Genomic DNA, 24,620 nt, shown 5'->3' with positions numbered 1-24,620 from the left:
TGGGTCAAACAAAGGGGTCTTGAGGGAGGGGGTTACTTTGAAACTAGTATGGGATCTTCCTCCAACTAGTGCTGTTCTCCCCTTCCTTGGATCAAACCCCATTATCTCCAAGGCTTGATATTACCTATCACACGCTTAGGCATCCCCATGAATGTACTAATATAAAAACTATCCAAGAGTTAGTTAATTTTTATATTATTTATTAACACATTGGCCATTTCCCACCAAGGCAGGGTGGCCCAAAAAAGAAAAGCTTTCAACATTCACTCCATCACTGTCTTGTCAGAGGCACGCTTACACTAGTTATATAAAACTGCAACATTAAGACCCCTCCTTCTGAGTGCAGGCACTGTACTTCCAATCTCCAGGATAAGTCCAGCCAGCCAGTTTCCCTGAACCCCTTCATAAATGTTACCTTGCTCACACTCCAACGGCACGTCAAGTCCTAAGAACTATTTGTCTCCATTAGCTCCTATCTAACACACTCACACGTTTCCTGGAAGTCCAAGCCCCTCGCACACAAAACCTCCTTTACCCCCTCCCTCCAACCATTCCTAGGCTGACCCCTACCCTGCCTTCCCTCCACAACAGAGTTATACTCTCTCAAAGTCATTCTATTTTGTTCCATCCTCTCTACATGTCAGAACCACCTCAATAACCCTTCCTTAGCCCTCTGGATAATAGTTTTGGTAATCCTGCACCTCCTCCTCACCTCCAGACTATGGATTCTCTGCATTATATATGCACCACACATTGCCCTCAGTCATGACATCTCCACTGCCTGCAGCCTTCTCCTTGTTGCAACATTCACCACCCATGCTTCACATCCATATAAGACACCATTGGTATAACTATACTCTCATACATTCCCCTCTTTGCTTCCATGGATAAAAGGTCTTTGTCTCCACAGACTCCTCGGTGCACCACTTGCCTTTTTCCCCTTGTCATTTCTATGATTCACATCATCTTTCACAGACCCATCTGCTGACATGTCCACTCCCAAATATCTGAAAACATTCATCTCCTCCTTATGCTCTAACTCCAGTCTGTTATTCAATTTTTTATTACCTAATTATTTTTTTTATCCTTATCACCTTACTCTTTCCTATGTTCACTTTTAATTCCCTTCTTTACAACCCTACCAAACTCAACCACCAACCTTTGCAGCTTCTCTTCAGAATCTCCCAAAAGCACAGTGTCATCAGCAAAGAGCAACTGTGACAACTCCCACTTTGTGTTAGTTTCTTTATCTTTTAACCCCACACCTCTTGCCAACACCCAAGCATTCACTTTTCTTACAACTTCATCTACAAATATGTTGAACAACCATGGTGATATCACACATTCCTGTCTAAGGCCTACTTTTACTAGGAAATAATCTCCCTCTCAACTACAAACTCTAACCTAAGCCTCACTATCCTCGTAAAAACTCTTCACTGCTTTTAATAACCTACCTCCTATTCCATACATTTGCAACATCTGCCATACTGCCACCCTATCAAATGCCTTTTTCAAATCCATAAATGCCACAAAAACCTCTTTACCCTTATCTAAATACTGTTCATCTATATGTTTCACAGATCAACCCAAAAACAAGGCCTACTAAATGCTCATAAACAGAGGGAATGACTGCCAACTTGTTCTAAATGCCATTCCTCTACAAGGATGACTCCTTTCTCCAACCTTGAATTTCTTTCAATAAATATATTGGCATCCAACACCACAATGCCAAGTAAAAAACAAACCACTCCCAACTAAGGAACCTCCATTTTATCAACTTATGCTGTGTCCCCATTCTCAAAAACTACTATAAATCTAAGGAAGACAATCCCAGAGTTCATCAATTCAGCTCCAACAAGCAGAAATAACGTAAGGAAGATATGGGGATTACAACATGCCCTAGCAAAACATCCACAGAAATAAAAATCTAGATTGGTAATCTCTATCAAGCATAGTTAACCAACAACATACAACAAAAGTCCCAAAGTCTATGGAAACCATGATCCTTTAGGAAGCTAGAGGTCTGCCAGGTAGCATTAGCTACTAACTATATGTGCAATTTAGTTGTATAAAATACACTTACTTATTGCTCTCTCTCATTTGCCTGTAGACATCAAACTGATAATCACCCTCTGCAGTGAACAGTGAAGGGTCATCTGCCAAATTGTTATATACTATACAATTTGGCAATTTCATCCGTGACAGAGTAAAATCAATCACTGTTGCTTTTAGTCCCTGTAAAAATAAATTATATTAGTTCTCTTACTGGTACCTTAAAATATTTTTAGTTAAAAACAGATTTTATAAAACTTGCTGCATTATATAAAGAGTTACTTGATATTAATCAATATGCCAGTGTCAATGCATGCTATTTCACAAAAGATTTCTTACATAACCAATTAAAATTTGACAATAGGCAACCTAATATGAAATTTGAATATCAAGTAAATCAATCAATTCAGTGAATTACAAAATTTACACACAATATGAGGCAAGGTGCTAAAAGTAAAACAATGTTTTTTGGGTCACCCTGCCTCGGTGGGAGACGGCCGACTTGTTGAAAAAAAAAAAAAAAATCTAGGTAGTAGGTTGGTAGACAGCAACCACCCAGGAAGGTGCTTCCGTTCTGCCAAGTGAGTGTAAAACGAAAGCCTGTAATTGTTTTACACAATGGTAGGATTGCTGGTGTCCTTTTTTCTGTCTCATGAACATGCAAGATTTCAGGTATGTCTTGCTACTTCTACTTACACTTAGGTCACACTACACATACATGTACAAGCACATATATACACACCCCTCTGGGCTTTCTTCTATTTTCTTTCTAGTTCTTATTCTTGTTTATTTCCTCTTATCTCCATGGGGAAGTGGAACAGAATTCTTCCTCCGTAAGCCATGCGTGTTGTAAGAGGCGACTAAAATGCCGGGAGCAAGGGGCTAGTAACCCCTTCTCCTGTATAAATTACTAAATTTGAAAAGAGAAACTTTGTTTTTCTTTTTGGGCCACCCTGCCTCGGTGGGATACAGTCGGTTTGTTGAAAAAAAAAATCTGTAGTCAAAATGCAGTGAACCCCCGGTTTTCGTAATTAATCCGTTCCAGAGAGAGTGACTAAACCCGAATCCGAGTAATTCCGAATTAATTTTCGCCATAAGAAATAATGGAAATCCAATTAATCAGTTTCAGACACCCAAAAGTATTGAAAAAAAATGTTTTCTACATGAAATAAACATTTACCTACACAGAAAACTGATACATGAAGAATAAAACAATAATATCATCACACTTACCTTCACTGAAGACATGGTGATGTATGGAAGACGGGAGGTGGGGAGAGGACGGAGGAGTTTACAACTGTTTGGAAGGGGAATACCCTTCCATAAAGACTTCAGGTACCAAGTCCTTATACTGGGTTATTTCCCTTCATTGTTTTTAATGTCACTAAGACCAGCTTGAGTCACTGGACCCCTGTCACTCAAAAGTGTTCCAGAGAGGTCTGTTTCTGGTGTATGTTAGGAATTATGTTGGGAGACAGGACAAGATAGTCCCTTAATATGACACTAACATCAGCTCTACGGCTTATTTATCTTGCAAAATTCATCTAATATGACGTAATAAACAATATTAATAACATAGAAACATGATATATATATACTCTAGAATGAATGAAATATGGCATTAAGAATGTCACGAGTGGTGGTGTGTTTGTTGTTGGATGTATAAGAGCCACTGAAAGATAAGCCTTGCATAGTGGTGGTGAAGGCAGCAGCAGCAGAGGTGGCGGTATTAGTCAGTAGCCCTATATACCCCCAACAACAATGGAGGAGTCAGTTTTGTGCTGTCCTTTTCCTATCGGTTAATCGCTTAACTTACTTGCTACACTGTTAATGCTACACTTTATCGTTGGCTGGCGCTACAGCCTTTATCGACTCCTGCTGCTTTAATATCGTACATATTGCAGAATCATTGAAAAAGGCACATTCTCCCCTCTCTCTCAGCCTCTTACCATGGTGGCTTATTTAGCAGTTGCAAGCACTAAAGAGAATGAAATAATACAAAATATATCATATGAATGTGTGGGATCGTCCTCACTGGCTGATAAACAATGGTACACTGACTGTACATGGAGTGTCAGGGCCGCTCAGGCAGCGCGGACACGTTCAGGACCAATGACTTGTACCAAGTTCAGTGACAATCACCGAGACAATATTTGGATGAAAAAACGTTATTTATTACCAATATTACGTATTCCGATGATGACGTAATCCGGGGATCCACTGTACTGACAAATTTTCTACTTACTGGGAATAGCTGCTGTAACAGGTATTCACTATTATTATTATTACTCTTATTGTATACGTATATGTATTTCCTATTCTCAAACAAAAGAATTTATGTAGCACTTTAACCCCCTGAGGGTCAGAGTCGTAGTTTTAGTTTTGAACACTGGGTCAGTGCCATAGAACTTCCCCATGAGCTCAGCTCACTCAGATAAGCTGTGAGCAGTAAATTTGGGTCTAGCTCTGAGAGATTGGACCTATGTAATAAGTGTGCATCATATAAAAAAAATCCTGCAGTATGCAGTGAATGAGGAAAAAACTGCAACCATGTTTTTGGTTTAAAACAGTGAATATGTGGTATATTTTCTTATGGTGTTTATAGTTGTATTCACAGTTTCTTGGTATCATTCGATAAAATGGAAGATATATTACAGAAATAGAGATGGTTTTGATCGGTTTGCGGATGGAAAATAGCTTGAAATTGAGCTCAAAGGAGCGGAAATATTCAATTTTTGCAGGCGTTCCAGAGTAAAAAAAAATCACGTAACCTGTCCAATACGCATCAAATGGTCAGTCTAATATATGTTCATGAATGCACTGAAATTATCTACACAATAATGCATAACAGTAAATGAGAGAGAGTGAGAGAGTGTGTGAGTGTGAGAGTGAGAGTGTGAGAGTGTGAGAGTGTGAGAGTGTGAGAGTGAGAGTGTGAGAGTGTGAGAGTGAGAGAGAGTGAGAGTGAGAGTGTGAGAGTGAGAGTGTGAGAGTGAGAGTGTGAGAGTGTGAGAGTGAGAGAGAGTGAGAGTGAGTGTGAGAGTGAGAGAGTGAGTGTGAGAGTGAGAGAGTGAGAGTGTGAGAGAGTGAGAGTGTGAGACAGAGTGAGAGTGTGAGACAGAGAGTGAGAGTGTGAGACAGAGAGTGAGAGTGTGAGACAGAGTGAGAGTGTGAGACAGAGTGAGAGTGTGAGACAGAGTGAGAGTGTGAGACAGAGAGTGAGAGTGTGAGACAGAGAGTGAGAGTGTGAGTGTGAGAGTGTGAGTGTGAGAGAGTGAGAGTGTGAGTGTGAGAGTGTGAGTGTGAGAGTGTGAGTGTGAGAGTGTGAGTGTGAGAGAGTGTGAGTGTGTGTGAGAGAGTGAGAGAGTGAGTGAGAGAGTGAGTGAGTGAGAGAGTGAGAGTGAGTGAGAGTGAGAGTGAGTGTTGTGTGTTGTGTGTGTGTGTGAATAAAAATTCAAAATGGAATCCATGTGTAAAGCCTGAGAACATACTAATGAACAGCAGAAATGTTATTTTAGTGCCAGGAATGCTTGCATTGTTTATTCTTGACCCTATTTTCAAATTTGTGTGAAATTAACTAAATTACCAATTTCTGAGCACTTTATTGGGTAGTTGAAATAGTTGACTGGCCAGCTTCTTGTGCTCAGTCGATAAAATGGAAAGTACAGTGGACCCCCGCATAACGGACGCCTTGCATAGCGGACAATCCTCATAGCGGACGCTTTGATCGCTAAAATTTTGCCCCGCATAGCGCCCAAAAACCCGCTCAGCGGCCTTCGTCCGAGACGCGTCCAATGTGCGGCCTGAGCCAGCCTCATATGTTTACCAGCCAGCCTCCGCGGTAACATTCAAGCATACAATCGGAATATTTCGTATTATTACAGTGTTTTCGGTGCTGTTTCTGGAAAATAAGTGACCATGGGCCCCAAGAAAGCTTCTAGTTCCAACCCTACAGCAATAAGGGTTAGAATTCCTATAGAAATGAAGAAAGAGATCATTGATAAGTATGAAAGTGGAGTGCGTATCACCGACCTGGTCAGGTTGTACAAGAAACCCAAATCAACCATCTCTTCTATTGTGGGCAAGAAAACGGCAATCAAGGAAGCTGTTCTTGCCAAAGGTTTAACTGTGTTTTCGAAACAAAGATCGCAAGTGATGGAAGATGTTGACTCTTATTGGTGTGGATAAATGAAAAACAGCTAGCAGGAGATGGCGTCTCTCAAGCGATCATATGTGAAAAGGCTAGGAAGTTGCATGAGGATTTAATTAAAAAAAGGCCTGCAACTAGTGATGATGTGAGTGAATTTAAGGCCAGCAAAGGTTGGTTTGAGAGATTTAAGAAGCGTAGTGGCATACATAGTGTGATACGGCATGGTGAGGCTGCCAGTTCGGACCACAAAGCGGCTGAAAAATATGTGCAGGAATTCAAGGAGTACATAGAAACTGAAGGACTGAAACCTGAACAAGTGTTTAATTGTGATGAAACAGGCCTGTTCTGGAAGAAAATGCCAAGCAGGACCTACATTACTCAGGAGGAAAAGGCACTCCCAGGACATAAGCCTATGAAAGACAGGCTTACTTTGTTGATGTGTGCCAATGCTAGTGGTGATTGCAAAGTTAAGCCTTTATTAGTGTATCACTCAAACTCCCAGAGCGTTCAGGCAAAAGAATGTCCTCAAGGATAATTTGTGTGTGCTGTGGAGGGCAAACAGTAAGGCATGGGTCACTAGGGAATTTTTCTATAACTGGTTACACCATGCATTTGCCCCCAATGTGAAAGATTACCTAACTGAAAAGAAATTAGAACTTAAGTGCCTCCTGGTGTTAGACAATGCCCCTGGTCATCCTACAGACGTGGCAGAGCGACTTTATGGGGACATGAGCTTCATTAAGGTGAAGTTTTTGCCTCCTAATACCACTCCTCTCCTGCAGCCCATGGACCAGCAGGTCATTTCCAACTTCAAGAAACTGTACACAAAAGCTATGTTTCAAAAGTGCTTTGAAGTGACCACAGACACTCGATTGACTCTAAAAGAGTTTTGGAAGGATCACTTTAATATCCTCAATTGTGTAAACCTTATAGGTAAGGCTTGGGAGGGAGTGACTAAGAGAACCTTGAACTCTGCTTGGAAGAAACTGTGGCCAGAATGTGTAGACAAAAGGGATTTTGAAGGGTTTGAGGCTAACCCTGAGAGGAGTATACCAGTTGAGGAATCAATTGTGGCATTGGGGAAGTCCTTGGGGTTGGAGGTTAGTGGGGATGATGTGGAAGAGTTGGTGGAGGAGGACAATGAAGAACTAACCACTGATGAGCTGATAGATCAACTTCAAGAGCAAGAGGCCAGACCTGGGGAAACTGGTTCAAAGGAGGGGAGAGAGAAATTGAAGGAATTGCCTACTTCAAAGATTAAGGAAATGTGTGCAAAATGGCTTGAAGTGCAAACCTTTTTTGATGAAAATCACCCTCACACAGCTATTGCAAGCCGTGCTGGTGACTGTTACAATGACAATGTTGTGAACCACTTTAGACAAATCATAAAGGAAAGAGAGGTACAGGCCACTATGGACAGATATGTTGTGCGAAAGAAGTCCAGTGACTCTGAAGCTGGTCCTAGTGGCATTAAAAGAAGAAGGGAAGTAACCCCAGAAAAGGACTTGCCTCCTCAAGTCTTAATGGAAGGGGATTCCCCTTCTAAACACTAACACTCTCTCTCCCCTCCTCCCATCCCATCAATCATCACCAGATCTTCAATAAAAGTAAGTGTCATGTAATTGTGCATGCCTTTTTCAGTTTGTGTGTACTAAAATTAACATTTTTTTGTGGTAAAAAAATTTTTTTTTCATACTTTTGGGTGTCTTGCACGGATTAATTTTATTTCCATTGTTTCTTATGGGGAAAATTCATTCACATAGCGAACATTTCGCATAACAGCCAGCCCTCTTGCACGGATTAAGGTCGCTATGCGGGGGTCCACTGTATACTAGCGAAATAGCTAAGAATTTGGTCGACTCAGTGTAATTGGCCTAAAATAGGACTCAAAGTGGGCAAAATCGCTGTAAATACTGCTGACAAAGCAAAATTTGCAAACATAATTTCATCAGCTTTCCATCAAATTTCGTACTTTTTGTTTTACCTTCAGAAAGAGATTATCTACCATTTAACAAGAATTTTTTTTTTTTTTTTTGATTCCTGGACCCTGTGGACAAGCTTTAGATTGGGGGTCTTAACCTTGAAAGGTTTAACAAATACATCAAACTGGCATATTCAAGAAATGCCTAAACTAATATCTGCCATCTTGTTTTTACCCATTATTTTGTTATCAGAAAACTGGCACGGCATATGTCCGAACTGTGCAAATTTTTAGCTTTTCCTCTAACCCTTATATTTTCTTATGAAATGATAATCTTTTCCCAATGGTAATGAAACCAAAAGTACGAAATCTTATGGGAAACTTAAAGAATTACGCTCTCACGAAGTTAGCGGTCTCAACAATATTTACACAGCTGCGGTTTTGCCCACCGAGCCCTATTTTCAGCCAATTTCATTGTTCCAGTCAACCGAACTCATAGCTATTTCGCTAGAACTCCTTTTGTTCTGTCAACTGAGTACAAGAAACTGCCTGTTTACCTATTTCAACTACCCAATAAAATGATCAGAAATTGGTAATTTGGCCAATTTCATACAAAATTAAACTTCAAAATACAGCCCAGAATTAACAATGCAAACATTCCTAGCACTAAAATAACATTTTCTCTGTTCATTAATCATGTCCCCAGGCCCCTCTAACATAATGGACCCTCTCTTTTCGTTATTTTGTTCCAGATAGTTCAACAAAATGTTAAATCGACTAAAGCTGAAACCATTTTCCCCATAAGAAATAATGTAAATCCAATTAATCCATTTCGGACATCCAAAAGTATAAACAATTCATCTAATGTGACATAATAAACATTAAAAACATAGAAACACGATATATACTCTAGAATAAATAATATATACCATTACGTATGTGAGGAGTAAGTGGTGGTGGTGGTGTTGGGTTTATAAGGGCCACTGAGAGGAGCCGTACATATTAGTGGTAGTGAAGGTGGCAGCAGAGGCCACCAACACTATTCACACAAAAGAATGAGAAATCAAGTATTAAACAATAACATGACACCTACCTTACTTTAAACTCTTGTTGGTGTATGGAAGACAGGAGGGGAGAGGATGGAGAAGTTACACTACTGTTTGGAAGGGAAATCCCGTTCCATAAAGTGCTCTTGCAGCTCTACCCTCTACCATAATCACTATCACCTTCTACCACCATCACTACCACCCTCTACAAACCATCACAATCACTACCACCCTCTACCACCATCACAATCACTACCACCCTCTACCACAATCACTATTACCCACTACTACCATCACAACTACCACCACCCTCACTACCACTATCATAACCACTACCACCCTCACTACCCATCACAATTACTACCACCCTCTACCACCATCACTACCACCCTCTACAAACCATCACAATCACTACCACCCTCTACCACAATCACTATTACCCTCTACTACCATCACAACTACCACCACCCTCACTACCATCATCACAATCACTACTACCCTCTACCACCATCACAACCCCTACCACCCTGTACCCACCACCACTTTCGTATTTTTCTACAAACTTTTCCTTTAATTCTTTAGTGTTTCTCACCTTTTCCAAAGGAGTGGCACAAGAAGCTTTGTTTGGGCCCATGATGGCTTATTTAGCAGTCACACAATAAACAAGTGCAAAAAACAATGAATTATTACAAAATAATTCGTATCAGCTCACAGAGTAATGTTCACTCAACCATAAACAAAGCAACACTGCCTGAGGATGGGTGTGTGGGAGGCTGCGTGTGTGGCACACACAGACCTGTACCATACCACCGACGAGAACAGAGGAGAGCAACGACAACTGAGTCACCAATATTTTTACCGTACCACTGAGGAGAACGGAGGAACGCAACAAAAACTGAGCCAATATTTTTACAGAAAAAAATCGGCCAAAACTGAAACAAGCGAAAACAGAGCCCAACGAAAAGGGTCTACTGTATTACGCTTGCTTTCCATTTTGAGTTTTTATTCACACAAAAAATATAGGAAATTTTAAGTTATGCAGACTACTGTGTTATTGTAAAAATGGTATAAATAATATAAGCGGCATTTGTGAAAGCATATTAGACCCACCAGTCGACGTATACTGGACGCGTAACGTGATTTGTTTACTCTTAATCATAGGCAAATATCCAACATTTCCATTACTTCGAGCTCAATTTCAAGGTACTTTTAGTCTGTAAGCCATTCAGAATCATCTCTATTTCTGTAATATATCTTCAATTCTATAAATTGAGACCAAGAATACGAGAATACAACCATTAATACCGCACAAAAAAAATACACCGCAAAGTTGCCGTTTTAAACCAAAAACATGGCCTTTTTTTTTTCTCTCATTATGCACTGCATGCTGCAGGATTTTTTTTATACTGCACACACTGACCACTCAGACCCATTCTCTCATATGTAGGCTTACCAGCTATCTCCCACAAGACCGGAAGCGCTAGAATTTTGGCGTGGTATTACGGGATCGACACTGGCTTGCAAGTTGTAATATTACAGAACTGACAGTGAAAGGGTTAACAAAATAGCATGCAATACAAAACTATCCCCTAGATACCATCCTAGTGCTGCCTAAACTGTGCATGTCCAAATACTAAATTATATCTTAACTATACTAGTGAGTAGGGATAGGACAATACTAAATTTTTTGCCAATACCAGCACCCAGTTTTAGGCCAATGCTGATACCATAAAAATTAGCCAATACTCACTAATACTGGTATTGTTACCAATACCATCAACAGTAGGCAATACCCACCAATACCCATACTCATTCCTAGACTGATACTGTTAAAACTAGCCAATACCTACTGATGCCGATACCCACTGATGCCAATACTTTGGTACACCCCTACTAGCAAGATCCTTCCTGCAACAGAGGTGCTTTGATGTTGATGAAGGGTACTGAATTCAAGGAACTGTAGCCATTTTTACCTATCCTTGGAACAAACCCGATTCCCCCCCCCCCATTCTCTAGGCACTGTAGGTTCCCTAAAGGTTTAGTGTTACCATGGACAAAGTAATAACACAATAATAATACTATAAAAAATTCAAATAACTGTCAAAGTAAACCAACTAACTGACATCCCCAGAGATGCCAAATTAAGAAAGTGATAAGCATAATTTCTTTCTTTTTTCCTTGATTCTGGAATTATAACTTACATGAGTCTGAAGGGTATAGGACTCTCCACGCAGCTTAAAACTAATAGAAGCCTCTGGCGTCTGAGCAACTAAAACGTTGCCCCAATGAAGATCTCGATGTTCAAATTCCAACTCTTCTTCAGCAACAGCCAGACTGTATGCAATCTATAAAAAAAAGAAAAAAGAGTACATACCTTAAGTGAAACCACAGAGTAGAACAGGTGACTTCAAATGCACAAGGAGCCATTACAACACATTTACAAACACAACCATAATGTGAACACGTACGTACAAACAATCTCTTATTTAAGATGAAAACCCAAGAACTCAAATAGTTTATAAATTTGGGTCCTGGATTTAAGGCCTACCTAATGCACATGTCTACTGTGTTGTGCCCTCTGGCAACTACTATTTTGTCTCTTTCATGTTGAAACTTCAAAGCTGTCAAAATATGTTAAGCAGTTAAATAAGCTGTTTTAATGAAAATTGCTGCATGAATAAAAATTGCACTGAAAAACTACGAGGAAATACAAAATATCTTTAACACAACATTCTACCTGCAGCTTCAGAAAATAGTCTGAAAAAGTTTCTGGAACATACAATCTCAATCCTGAGATTCATGAACAGGTGAAATTTAACATTCCAACATGCTGGCTCTCACCAAGGCAGGGCGACCCAAAAATACAAGAAACATCACTCGCATACGTCACTGTCTTTGCATAGGCAAGCAGATACAACAGTTCAAATGTCACTCCAAACAGCAAATATCCCAAACCCCCACCTCCAGGACTCTAGTCCAGCTAACTGATTCTCCTGAATCCCTTCACAAAATATTACCCTGCTCACACTCCAAAAGCTTGCCAAGTCCCAAAAACCATTTATCTCCACTCCTGTCTAACACACTCGTATATGCCTGCTATATGTCCAAACCCCTTGTACAAAAAACCTCTTTCACCCCCTCCCTCCATCCTCTCCTATGACAACCCTTACCTTCCAAGCCATCCTATTTTGCTCCAACCTCTTTATATGACCAAACCACCTCAACAACCCCCCCTCAGCTCTCTGAATAGTACTTTAGTAAATCCACACCTCCCCCTAATTTCCACGCTACAAGTTTTCTGCATAATATTTATGCCACACATTGCCCTCAAACATGACATCTCTACTGCCTCGCTGTAACATTTACAACCGTGCTTCACAACCAAGTGTTGGTACCACTATACTCTCATACATTCCCTTCTTTGTCTCCACATATACCTCAATGCACCACCCACCTTTTTTTCATCATCAATTCTATGGTTTACCTCATCCTTCATAAACCCATCTGCCGACAAATCTACTCCCCAATATCTGAATTCATTCACTCCCATACTCCCTCCCTCCAACATGATATCCAATTTTTCCTTACCTAACTCAATTGATGCCCTCATCACCTTATTCTTATCTATGTTCACCGTGGCATGCAAAGAGTACGTAACCTTTATTCGGCGCATGTACACACCCTCATTTACAGGCTATCTCCCCCAACCAGCGAACCAGGTTGCTGAGAGTTGATGATGGGGCCCCGTCGTTCAACTAGTGACCAGGTTCTAGCCAATAAGAAGATGGTTTTGGCAATTGCAGAGGTTATGTGGGTACCACTCTCCTGTCTGCCCTTGTCATTCCCATTCTAGAGCTGGTTGAAGCATGGTCTGCTCTCTTGTGGCTTCTATTTCTGCCTTGCTTACCATGGAGTGCACTAATACTTATCACTGTACATAGTGTACATATTGCTGTTCTAAATTGGTGAAGGATAATATATGTCTAAACTTTTTCTGCTGTGTTTATTTTGCTCCCTTTACACCCAGGATAACAGGCCATTTGGATTCCTGGGTTGTAATATGGGTAGCCTGTCCGAGAGCTGGAGCTGGACTTAGAGAAATGGTTGAGCTTAGGGTAAAGTTCGTAGCAGGAACATTGTGCAGCTTGCTGTCTGGCATTGCATTAGCTTTGCCAACGCTTTACAAATTTTGCATGTCAGTTACTTTGTTATGGTCAGCCTTGCTATTGTGTGATCGTTCAACAGCTCGCTACTAGCTTGTTCAGTGTGCTCGCTTCGCTACGGTCAATCTTCTAGAACAGTGTAGCTGTCTGGCATTGCTTTACAAATTTTGCGTGTCAGTTGTTACTAGCCTGTTCGGTGTGGAGAATTTTGCAGTCAGCTTTGCTTGTATGCGTATTCTGCAATCATACTGTGCATAGCTAAGCGTGTTCTGCAAATTAACGTGTTACGTTGGGGTATTCTGTAATCGTACTGTGCATAGCGAATAACTTATGTCACCTAGACGAGTCAGACGTCTGGTGTCGGCACATACTTTGCATAACCTACCTAAATTGTCCCTACAGCATTGCTGGAAAATTGCTCGTTCCATTGGCATTAAATACAAACGCACTCTCACAGCTGCGCAACTGCGTTCACTGATTGCTGACAAACTTATAGAAAAAGAGATGGCACATCAGACTCCTCCCTCTACGGGAGCTAGGGCAAAAACTACTATGTTCTCGCAGGAGGAAGATGATATATCAACAGAGCAAAATAGTCAGTATAGTGCAGCTGGGTTGTCTCAAGGTGAATCAGCGTCATTGGCACTTGAGCTGGCAAAAATCAATCTTGAGCAAACTAGGGAACAGAGAGCATTCGCAAGGGAAGAATTTGATAGGGAAAGAGAAAGGAGGCAGTTTTCGCATTCTGTAAATGATTTTAGTTTACAAAAAGCAGTACAGCTTGTTCCCCGCTTCAATGAGGCCAAACCAGAAAAATTTTTCGAAAGCTTCGAAAATCAGGCTCGAGCCTTGAGGTGGCCGGAACAGCATTGGGCATCGTTGGTTCATACAGCATTGTTTGGTAAGGCACAGGAATTTACGTCAGTATTAAATGACGCTGAATTGAAGTAGTGAAGACCACAGTGTTGGGAGCATATACATGTATCCCAGCCAAATACCGTAAGCTTTTTAAATTAAGCAGGCGGCAGCTTGGTCAATCCCTGGTGGATTTTGTACGACAGTAAACCAAAGCTTTTACCAGCTGGTATAAAGCAAGTGGTGTCTCTACCTTAGAAGATCTGGTACAGCTTATTCTGATTGATAACCTGCTGGAGTCTGTGGGACCAGAGGTTCGAGTCTTTCTGCAGGATCGTGACTTAACCACTGCATTGGAGGCAGCCAGGCTGGCTGATACCTTCGAAACTAACCGCTCCTTGTCCGAGCGGTCCAGTCTCTTTTCAACAGCCTGGCATGAGCAGAGATCGTCAACCTTGGAGAATGAAGTGCCAGCCGGAGGGAGAACGTCTATGTCAGCCAACTAAGTCACCTGGTGAGCCATGCTTCTCAACTTATGGTCTACCTGCTGAGAGACAAACTACTCAACATGGTGCATCTCGACAACAGTATCCAGAGAGACACCAGCCAGAGCGACACGTTGCAACGTCTGCAGGGAGTAAAGGGCAAGCCTGTCGTCTGCTTCCTCTGTAACAAAGTAGGTCATATCCGTCCCAACTGCCCCCACAAACCCCAACCCATTGGGAAAATCTCTAATATCCCTAGTAACATGTCCCCGAGAGAAGTAGAAAAAGGTATGGCCCCTTATTATTGCAAGAGTCTTATTTCCTTTCAGGAAAACTCGGAAACAACTGAAGCAAAGACCTTTAGAGATACTGGAGCATATTGCTCACTTATAAGAGAAGGAATATTACCCCTTTCAGAGAACACTTCCTTGAATTCCTCTGTTTTATTGGAAGCATTTGGAGGAGCTATATATTCTGTCCCTTTGCATAAAATTTATGTACAGTGCAAATATTACACTGGGTACTTGACTGTGGGTGTCTCAAAAGGATTCCCCATGAAAGATGCCATGTTATTACTGGGTAATAACATTACTACTGTTAGTGCGTGTCCTGAACCTATAATGAGTAATTCTTCTCCGGTGTTGGCCATAACTCGGGTAATATCCCAAGGGTTGTCTGGAGAGAATGTTGACCCATCCTTGGACGACTCCGATCTCGGAACAGCTACGTTGTTTTACGAGGCACACCGGCCGGAGCCTCGTAAATCAAGTGAACAGACCCCGATCAAGCCTTCCTATTCCCATTATTATTATTATTATAATCAAAAAGAAGTGCTAAGCCACAAGGGCTATACAGCGCTGCAGGGTAGGGAAGGAAGCAAGGGAATTGGATGGCAGAAGGGAGGGGGGATGATCAGCAGGTTACAGAAAACAGCGGGGCAGGGGATAGTACGGGGGTAGAAGGTAGCAAGAGATTCAAGTAGAAAGGGCTGAAAGTATCAGAATTTGTGAAGTCAGTCGTTGTCAAAAAGTCAATGAGAGAGTCCGGATGAAAGGTGGGTCCATCAGCAAGAAGGGAAGGTAAAGAGAGAGCAGCGGGGCGAAGACGACGACAGAGGTAAATTCTGCGTGCTCGTTGATAAAGTGGGCAGTCCAACAGAATGTGGCTGACTGATAATGGAGCTTGGCAATTCTCACAGAGAGGAGCAAGACGCCTCTCCATGAGATATCCATGAGTAAGACGAGTATGGCCAATGCGAAGACGGGAGAGAGTAGTCTCCCAACCTCGACACTGGTGATAAGAAGACGGCCAGTAACCTATACTCGGTTTAATAGACTGAAGTTTGTTGCCGAGCATAGTAGACCAACGTTGTTGCCAACGGGTGTGAAGGAGGGAAGATATTACAGCAAAATAGTCCGTACTTGGAATACCTCTATAAGAAACTGGTAGGTCATGTACTGCTGACCGCGCAGCAGTGTCTGCCTGTTCATTGCCCTGTACGTCAACATGACCAGGGACCCAACAAAAAAAAATATCTTTATGCTTGGTAAAGATGCGGCGTAGCCAAAGTTGGATACGGAGGACTAAGGGGTGAGGTGTATCAAATTTTTGTATAGCCTGTAAAGCACTAAGGGAGTCTGAGACAACCACAAATGATGACACAGGCATAGATGCAATACGGATAAGTGCTGTAAGGATGGCATATAATTCAGCAGTAAAAATACTAGCCGAAGATAGTAAATGCCCTTGTACGACGCTGTCCGGAAACACTGCTGCGAATCCTACGCCGTCAGAAGACTTAGAGCCATCTGTGTACACAGCAATGGCATGAGAATGAGAGTGAAAGTGGTCAAGAAAAAGAGAGCGGGAAGCGACCGTAGACAGTTGGGCTTTCGAGCAAGGGAGGGAGAAAGAACAGACTCGAACAGCTGGAACTTCCCAGGGGGGTAGGGAAAAGTGAGATGCTACATGTACATAGAAAGGTGGTAGTTGAAGAGAAGACAAGAGCGAATGAAGGCGAAGAGAGAAGGGACGGAGTAAGCAGGGGCGGCGAACAAATAAAGAATGTCTACTAATATCAGTGACCATTCTATAAATGGAAGGATTGCGGAGATCATGAGAGCGTACATAGTAGCGCAGGCAATGGGCATCACGGCGATCGGATAAGGATGGAACGTTCGCTTCTGCATAGAGGCTTTCGACAGGGGAAGAGCGAAAAGCACCAAGGCATAAACGTAATCCTTGGTGATGAATGGGGTTAAGGCTAGAGAGAGTAGCAGGAGATGCCGCTGAATAGATCTGGTCACCATAATCAAGTTTCGATAAAATAAGGGTGGAATGTAGGTGAAGGAGGGTTCGACGATCAGCTCCCCACGAAAGATGAGCAAGGGTTTTAAGAAGGTTCAGCCGGCTGTGACAAGTTGCCTTCAGAGAGGTAATGTGAGGTTTCCAGGATAACCTACGATCAAAGAGGAGGCCCAGAAACTTGACTGTATCACGTTCAGGGATACGGGAGCCATAGAGGTACAAAGGATGATCGGAGATGACAGAGCGTCTAGTGAAAGTGATTTGGTGGGTTTTAGTGCTGGAAAATTTAAACCCATGCGTGGTGGCCCAATTGGAAACACGGTCGACTGCATGCTGGAGAGAAACTGTAAGGAGGTGACAGTCAGCGCCTGCACAGGCAATAGCGAAGTCATCAACATAGAGTGATGACCAAATATTTGATGGAAGACTAGAGGCCAAATCATTAATAGCAAGGAGAAAAAGTGTTGTGCTCAGAACACATCCCTGGGGGACACCTTCAGCTTGGATAAAGTCCGGGGAGAGCACATTATTAACCCGAACACGGAAATGCCTGTCAGTTAAAAAGTTCTTAAGGAAGGATGGTAGATTGCCTCGAAGGCCTAAGGAGTGGGCTTGGGCTAAAATATTATACCTCCAAGTTGTGTCATATGCCTTCTCAAGGTCAAAAAATATGGCAATAACTGAGTGGTTATTCGCAAAGGCATTACGAACATACGTATCCAAGCGCAGTAAGGGGTCTATGGTAGAACGTCCCTTACGAAAGCCATATTGACGAGTGGAGAGACTGTTGTGTGTCTCTAAATACCACACTAAACGTCTATTTACTAGACGTTCCATTACTTTGCAAACTGCACTGGTAAGAGCAATGGGACGATAGTGGGAGGTTTCATGTCCCGTAGTGCCTGGTTTGCGGAAAGGGAGAACAATGGCGGATTTCCACAGCTGTGGAAGAACTCCTTGTGACCAAATAAGATTGTAAAGGCGTAATAGGACTGCAAGGGCTGACTGATGTAAATGTTGTAGCATACGAATATGAATGTCGTCGGGCCCAGCTGCCGATGATCGACAAGCTGAGAGTGTTGCCTCCAGTTCTTGAAGTGTAAAAGGCACATTATACTGTTCTTCTCTGAGAGAAGAAAAGTCCAAGGGTGCTAACTCTCTGGCAGACTTTGAGGAAAGAAATGAGGGGCATAGATGGAGTCCCTGAGAAATACGGACCAGATGATTGCCAATTTCATTGGCAACATCTAGTGGGTTTGCTATATCAACACCGGCAACCCGCAGAACAGGAGCCGGGTCAGGAGAATATTTACCACTCAGTTTTCGTACTTTTTTCCAGACTGCACTCATAGAGGAAGCAGAGGTGATGGTGGAGACATAATCTCGCCAGCAAGTGCGTTTAGCGTCACGGATGACACGGCGAGCGATCGCACGCTTCTGTTTAAAATCAAGGAGTCGCTCTGTGGTTCTATTGTACCGGTACCTGCCCCATGCAGCGCGTTTCAAACGTACTGCACGAGCACAAGCAGGAGACCACCAAGGCACGCATTTCTGAGAATGCCTGCCCGAAGTTTGGGGTATAGAATGAGAAGCTGCGGTGAAAACGGAGGACGAGAAGAGGTGTAAAAGCTCATCGATGGAGGACGAAGAAGGAACCTCTTTAAAAACAGTCAGGTGTGAGTAAAGGTTCAAATTTGCCCGATTAAATTGCCAGCGTGGGGTGCGAAGAGGTGGCGAATATGAAGGGGAAGTAAGAATGATTGGGAAATGATCACTGTCATGTAAGTCCGGGAGAACAGACCAAGTGAAGTCTAATGCGGCGGAGGAAGAGCAAACTGAGAGATCGATGCAAGAGAGAGTATGAGTCCGAGGATCAAAATGGGTGTGAGTACCTGTATTTAAAACATGGAGGGGGTGGGTGGCAAGAAAAGCCTCTAACTGAATTCCACGGGAATCACAGTGAGACCCCCCCCAGAGGAAATGGTGGGGATTAAAATCACCAAGTAACAGAATCGGTGGCGGTAATGACGAAACAAGGAAGGCAAAATCCGGAATAGATAATGCCCGAGAAGGAGAGAGATATAAAGAACAGAGCGTATACCACCTATGTAAGTGGATACGGGCTGCTGTGTAATGCAGCGAAGTATGAACAAATAGCTGATGGTACGGAATATCAGTGCGGAGAAGAAGGGCACTTTCATTAAAGGTCCCATCAGGAAAAGGATCTGAAGAATACAATAAATTATAGCCTGAGATGTGAGAAATAACAGCAGAGTGTAATTTTGGTTCCTGTAAGCAAACACCAACAGGGGCAAACTGGGAGAGTAACATCTGAAGCTCACCCCGATTACCCCTGAGGCCGCGTATATTCCACTGTAAAAAGGCCATGATTGGCAATGATAAAGATACTTGAAATCCGCAGGTAAGGGTTCCTACGGACTAGAAGGGTTAGAAAAGTCCACATGCGGAGGCAGTGGAAAATGTTCAAGCAGAGAAGGAACGGTGCGCTGTGAAGAAAGGAGTTGCGCAGATGGAGCAGAGGAGAGAGAAAGAGCGGAAGGTGGATCAGTGTCCATTGATGGTTTGGTCTCTGCAATATATTCAGAGATTGCTTCAAGTGTTTCGGAATTCAGAGATGTCGTATGGGAGACAATATTGGGAATGGTAGGGGGAGGATGAGTAAAGATTGGAACTGTATTGGACTGTACCAAGGTAGGGGGGGGCGAAAGGGTGGAGGGAACTGGAGAAGCGTGGCAGGGGACAGAAGAGACAGGAACCTGGGAGGTGGCAGAAGAGGAAGAGACTTGGGAGGGAACAGGGGAGGAAGGTACATTACGAGGAGGAGGGTGAACCTCTGCATTTGTAACTGAGCCAGTGAGAGGGGAAGAACTAGGGACAGAGACAGGGAGGGTAAAATGAGGAGGTGGAAGATGGGTAGGAGGTGTTACCGGACCTTTTTTTGACTTTTGAGAAGTAGAGGGACGATTTGGAAGAGGTGTCGTACGAGGTCTCGTCGATACTGAGGCTTGTAAGAGAGAACTCGAAGAAGCGAGATTAGACTGAGGCGCTGAAGTAGGGACGTCTGAGCCGAGGACAGCAAAAGGATTAGATACAGGAGTGATTATGGGAGAGGTAACCACAGAGGTGGGTGTAGAAGATGGGATACCAGAAGTGGGGGGACGTTTTGAAACACGGGAATAAGAAACACGTGGGAGTCTCCCTTGGAGGCGGAGATGAGAAACTGCCATGGCATAAGGGAGACCTTCTGTCTCTTTGAGGTAACGGATTTCCCGCTCGTTTAAATAGACCTGACAACGGCGAGAGTACGAAGGGTGAGCCTCATGACAGTTAAGGCAAGAGGGAGATCGATTGCAAGACGTATTAGAATGGTCATCGGCACCACAGACTGGGCATTCGGCGATAGATCTGCAATATTTCGCTGGATGGCCAAATCGCCAGCAATTTCTACACTGTTGTGGTGTAGGGATCACCTTTCGAACTTGTAACCGATGTCCTGCTATATAAACTGAGGATGGGAGTTCTCGGCTGTCAAAAGTTAAACGAGCCACATTGCTAGGGTATCGTCTCCGCCCACGGGCAGGAAGAACGTAAGTGTCTACCTTGAGGATTGGGAGATCTTGGAGTTCCAGCTGTTCTAGAATGTCGGTGCCACATGTCTGGAAATTTTGTTGAACTATGGTATGGGGCAGAATGACGGTACCACTACAAGAATTGAGGGAATGATGTTTTTCAAGGGTGACAGGAACAGTATCTATATGGGAAAGACGAGAGAGCTCACGAGCCTGGGTAGCATTCTGTACGGTAATGATGCGCGTACCGCTCTTAAGAGCATGAAAAGAAATATCTTTACCAACATGGCGTAGGAGTGCCTTGCCAATACTATGGTCAGAAAGATAGGCAGTAGAGGAAGTTGGTCGTAAAGTGAAGAATTTAGTCCACTGTTCAGTCTGAAACTGAGCGTGGAAAGGTAGTGAAGGACGTGTCGATCGTTTCTGAGAAGAACGAGAAGGTGAAGGTGGAGAAGTATCATCAGCAGGTAATTGTCGTTGACGTTTAGGCGTGGGACCAGAGTTGGTCCGACGTGGAACGGGTCGGCGATTTGAAAATTGCCGCACCATAGAGGGAGAGGCCGGAAGCATAGTCAGAGGAGAGCGAAGGTCTGATAAATCGAAGGAGTCAGTCGAGGCCTCAGTACCTGAAGCGGGTGAGGAAACAGCACCGGCAATAGGTACAGAGGCATGAGGAATGTCTGAAGAGTGGTCCAAAGACGAGGCGGGGTCAGAACGGGGTGCGGTATCAAGAAGGGGCCCGGGGGTACCAGGTTCATGGACTAGGGCTGCCATGGTTAGGTTACTTCTTTCTTTTTGTTTTTAAGAAAAAAAAAGAAAGAAAAGAAAATAAAAATAAAAAAAAGAAAAAAAAAGGGGGGACCGGGGAGGGATAGGTCCTAGGAGGAATGAAAGGGCCAGAAATCTCCCTCCGCGCCCAAGAGGACCTCAGCACCGCAAGTAGCGCAGATGCAGCATGGAACCCGTGCCATACCCTACCCATCATGCTAGTAAACTAACAATCCGGGATAGCAACCTCACATCTGCCGAGCTACCTCGGTGGACAAAAGAGAGGGCGGCCGGATATCCGCCACAAAGCATACCTCCTTCGGCCACCACCCCCGGAATCCGAAAGGTGGCTTCCAGAGATACACTCGTCGCCCGAAAGACACCCAAAGCTACTCCGGGATACCGGAGAGGGATCGGGACATCCCCAGGCGATCCAGATTCCACGGCAAACTACGCCACCGCTAAGAACCTCAACGGAATGGGATGGACCCCGGTATCCTTTCTCCTACCCAGGAACTAGCGCGCCTGTGGGAGAAATCCCAAAGGACAAAAAGAGGAAGGGCAAAAGGGAGGAGTGGGGAGGAGGAGGAGGAAAGGAAAAAGGGGAGGATGGGATAGGGGAGGGGAGATTGGGGGGTAATTAGGTTCGGTCTGAGGAAGAAGACCGATAGGTCTAATTCCTCAGACCAAGAGCCTCTTCACCACGCCAAGGAGCCCCCCTTGAAGAGGTTCCTATTCCCAGGTTGCAGGATTGCCAGATATGTCTGTTTCCATGCCCAAGGGACTGTCCTTCCGGGAGGAACAACAAAAGGACCCTTCTTTAAAATTCGCTTTTCAGGCAGCCATGGGTAAATCCTCTTTGGGTCATCCGGTCAAGTATGAAGTTAAAAACGATTATTTGATCTGCACTGAGACTGGTAAGGAGATAGAGGGCCGGCAATTGTATGACAGGTTAGTAGTTCCAACCAAGTTTAGACCTCAAATATTAAATATAGCTCATAATACTTCATTAGGAGGTCACTTAGGAATTACTAAAACCTTGTATAGGATCACAAAAGAATTTTATTGGCCAAAATTAAAGAAAGATGTGAAGAATCATATTAGGTGTTGCTGAGAATGTCAGCAAGTAGGGAAACCTGGACATTCCATTAAACCTGCACCTCTCTAACCTATACCTGCTGATGAAGAACCTTTTGCAGATTTAATTATAGATTGTGTAGGTCCACTACCTAGGTCAAAGTCTGGAAATCAATATTTATTTATGATTATGGATAAAGTAACCAGATACCCTGAAGCAATTCCCATGCGTAGTATTAATACTAAAGCTATTCTCAAAGCTTTAACCAAATTCATTTCTTGTTTTAGCATTCCTAAAACTATTCAAAGTGATCAAGGTACTAACTTTACTGCCAAAGCATTTAGGGAAGTATTAACCCTTTGACTGTTTCCGACGTATAAATACGTCTTACGAGCCAATGTTTCTGACGTATTTATACGCATAAATTCTAGCAGCTTCAAATCAAGCAGGAGAAAGCTGCTAGGCCCACATGTGAGAGAATGGGTCTCCATGGTCAGTGTGCACCATATAAAAAAAATCGGGGAGCCAGTGGTGCATTGTGGGAATGCCATTTCAGTTGTCATTTTTCAGCATGTCTAGTGGTAAGAAATATGTGATTCCCCAGCAAATCTGGGACTCTTCTCTTCCCAAGTGATGCTCTAACACAGATGGAAGTGTCAGTGAAGATCAATTTCATGATTTGGAGGAGTTTGAGACCAAAAGCAATGGAGGGGGAGGAGGGGAGGAAGAGGAGGAGGAGGAGGAGGGAAGGAAGAGGAGGAGGAGGAGGAGGAGGAGGAGGAGGAGGAGAAGAGGAGGAGGAGGAGGAAGAAGAAGATGTAATAATATTGTTCCCTTGAAGCAAGAAAAAAAAAAGTCCACCCCATGACAGTGACAAGATAAGGGGAGATAACATCTGATAAGAGCTGACTTTGATGAGCGTAAAGGAGGGTAATATTACATGACCATCGCCTCCCTTTGTTTTTGCTGGTACACAAACATTTCTGTCTATCTATTTGTCTGTCTGTCAAGCTCCCTGTCTGTCCATCTAGCTCTCTGTCTCAGAGAGAGCCACAAGACTGTGTCATCACGTTTACTCACATCTTCAAGCAGAGTATAGCACTTTGTCTGGATTTCTTGGGTTATCCTAGGTAATTTACACTATGTATACTTGTATTTATGTGTACCTGTGAGACAGAGATAGGCAGACAGATAGAAAGAGAGACAGATTGAAAGATATAGAATGAGGGAGAAAGATAATTAGATAGAATGGAGGAGGGGAAGCAGCATCCGACCCCATTGTTTTGACAGGCAGTAGGGGTAGTGACTAATGAGACAATATGTCACTTTGACAGCTGCTGACTTCTGACTCAAAACAATTATAAGCCACACACTCCCACACAAGACAAGGAGAAGGAGGAGAAGGAGGAGAAGGAGGAGAAGGAGGAGAAGGAGGAGAAGGAGAAGAAGGAGAAGAAGGAGAAGAAGGAGAAGGAGGAGAAGGAGGAGAAGGAGAAGGAGGAGAAGGAGGAGAAGAAGGAGGAGAAGGAGGAGAAGAAGGAGGAGAAGGAGGAGAAGGAGGAGAAGGAGGAGAAGGAGGAGGAGAAGGAGGAGAAGGAGGAGAAGGAGGAGGAGAAGAAGGAGGAGGAGAAGGAGGAGAAGGAGGAGAAGGAGGAGAAGGAGGAGAAGAAGAAGAATTGTTTGTTTGTTTGTTTGTTTTTGTAAACAAGTTTTGTAAACAATATATTGATAATTATGTTTGTGTGCTTATTGTGTTGTATACGACGAGTGTATATATATACATTGCACCTTACTTTGGTCTCATAGGCCACATAAGTTATGTGAAAAAATAAAATAGTGAAAAAAACAAAAAACCTTCAATTACAAGTAAACTAAAGTTTACCGGGTGAGCGGCAGTCGCCGCTGTTGCCATACGCGGCTCATTTTCTGCAAACTTCACGGCTCTATATCTCGGTAAGTACCGATGGCAAAAATTTTTTTTTGGACTAAAACACTCAGAAAAATAATCTTAACATTTTCATAAGAAAAAATAATTTTTTTTTTTTTGAATATTTGGCGACATAGAATGACAGTTTCAGAGAGGGGCCTGAAACAGTCAAAGGGTTAACTAGGTTAGGGAGAATCCACAACTTATCCACTGCCTATCATCCTCAGTCCCAAGGCGCCTTGGAAAGATTCCATCAGACGTTAAAAACCACGATGAGA

The 24,620-nt window shown here is 43.1% G+C and overlaps 1 protein-coding gene across 5 annotated transcripts in view; it reads right to left on the bottom strand.

The window, feature by feature from the left end:
- Haspin (haspin) overlaps nt 1-24,620 on the bottom strand; it is a 157,231-nt gene that overhangs the window by 1,469 nt on the left and 131,142 nt on the right. For all 5 annotated transcript variants that reach the window (XM_070088742.1, XM_070088740.1, XM_070088743.1 and 2 more), the window contains 2 exons: nt 11,371-11,514; nt 2,084-2,235 (listed from right to left, as the gene is read on the bottom strand). In XM_070088742.1, the coding sequence (XP_069944843.1) occupies nt 2,084-2,235; nt 11,371-11,514 (296 nt within the window). The remainder of the gene's footprint in view (nt 1-2,083; nt 2,236-11,370; nt 11,515-24,620) is intronic.

This window comes from Cherax quadricarinatus, chromosome 26 (assembly GCF_038502225.1).
Source record: "Cherax quadricarinatus isolate ZL_2023a chromosome 26, ASM3850222v1, whole genome shotgun sequence".
Classification (NCBI taxonomy): Eukaryota; Metazoa; Arthropoda; class Malacostraca; order Decapoda; family Parastacidae; genus Cherax; species Cherax quadricarinatus.
Note: the sequence above shows the minus strand (reverse complement) of the source record. Positions and strands in the feature narration are given on the sequence as shown.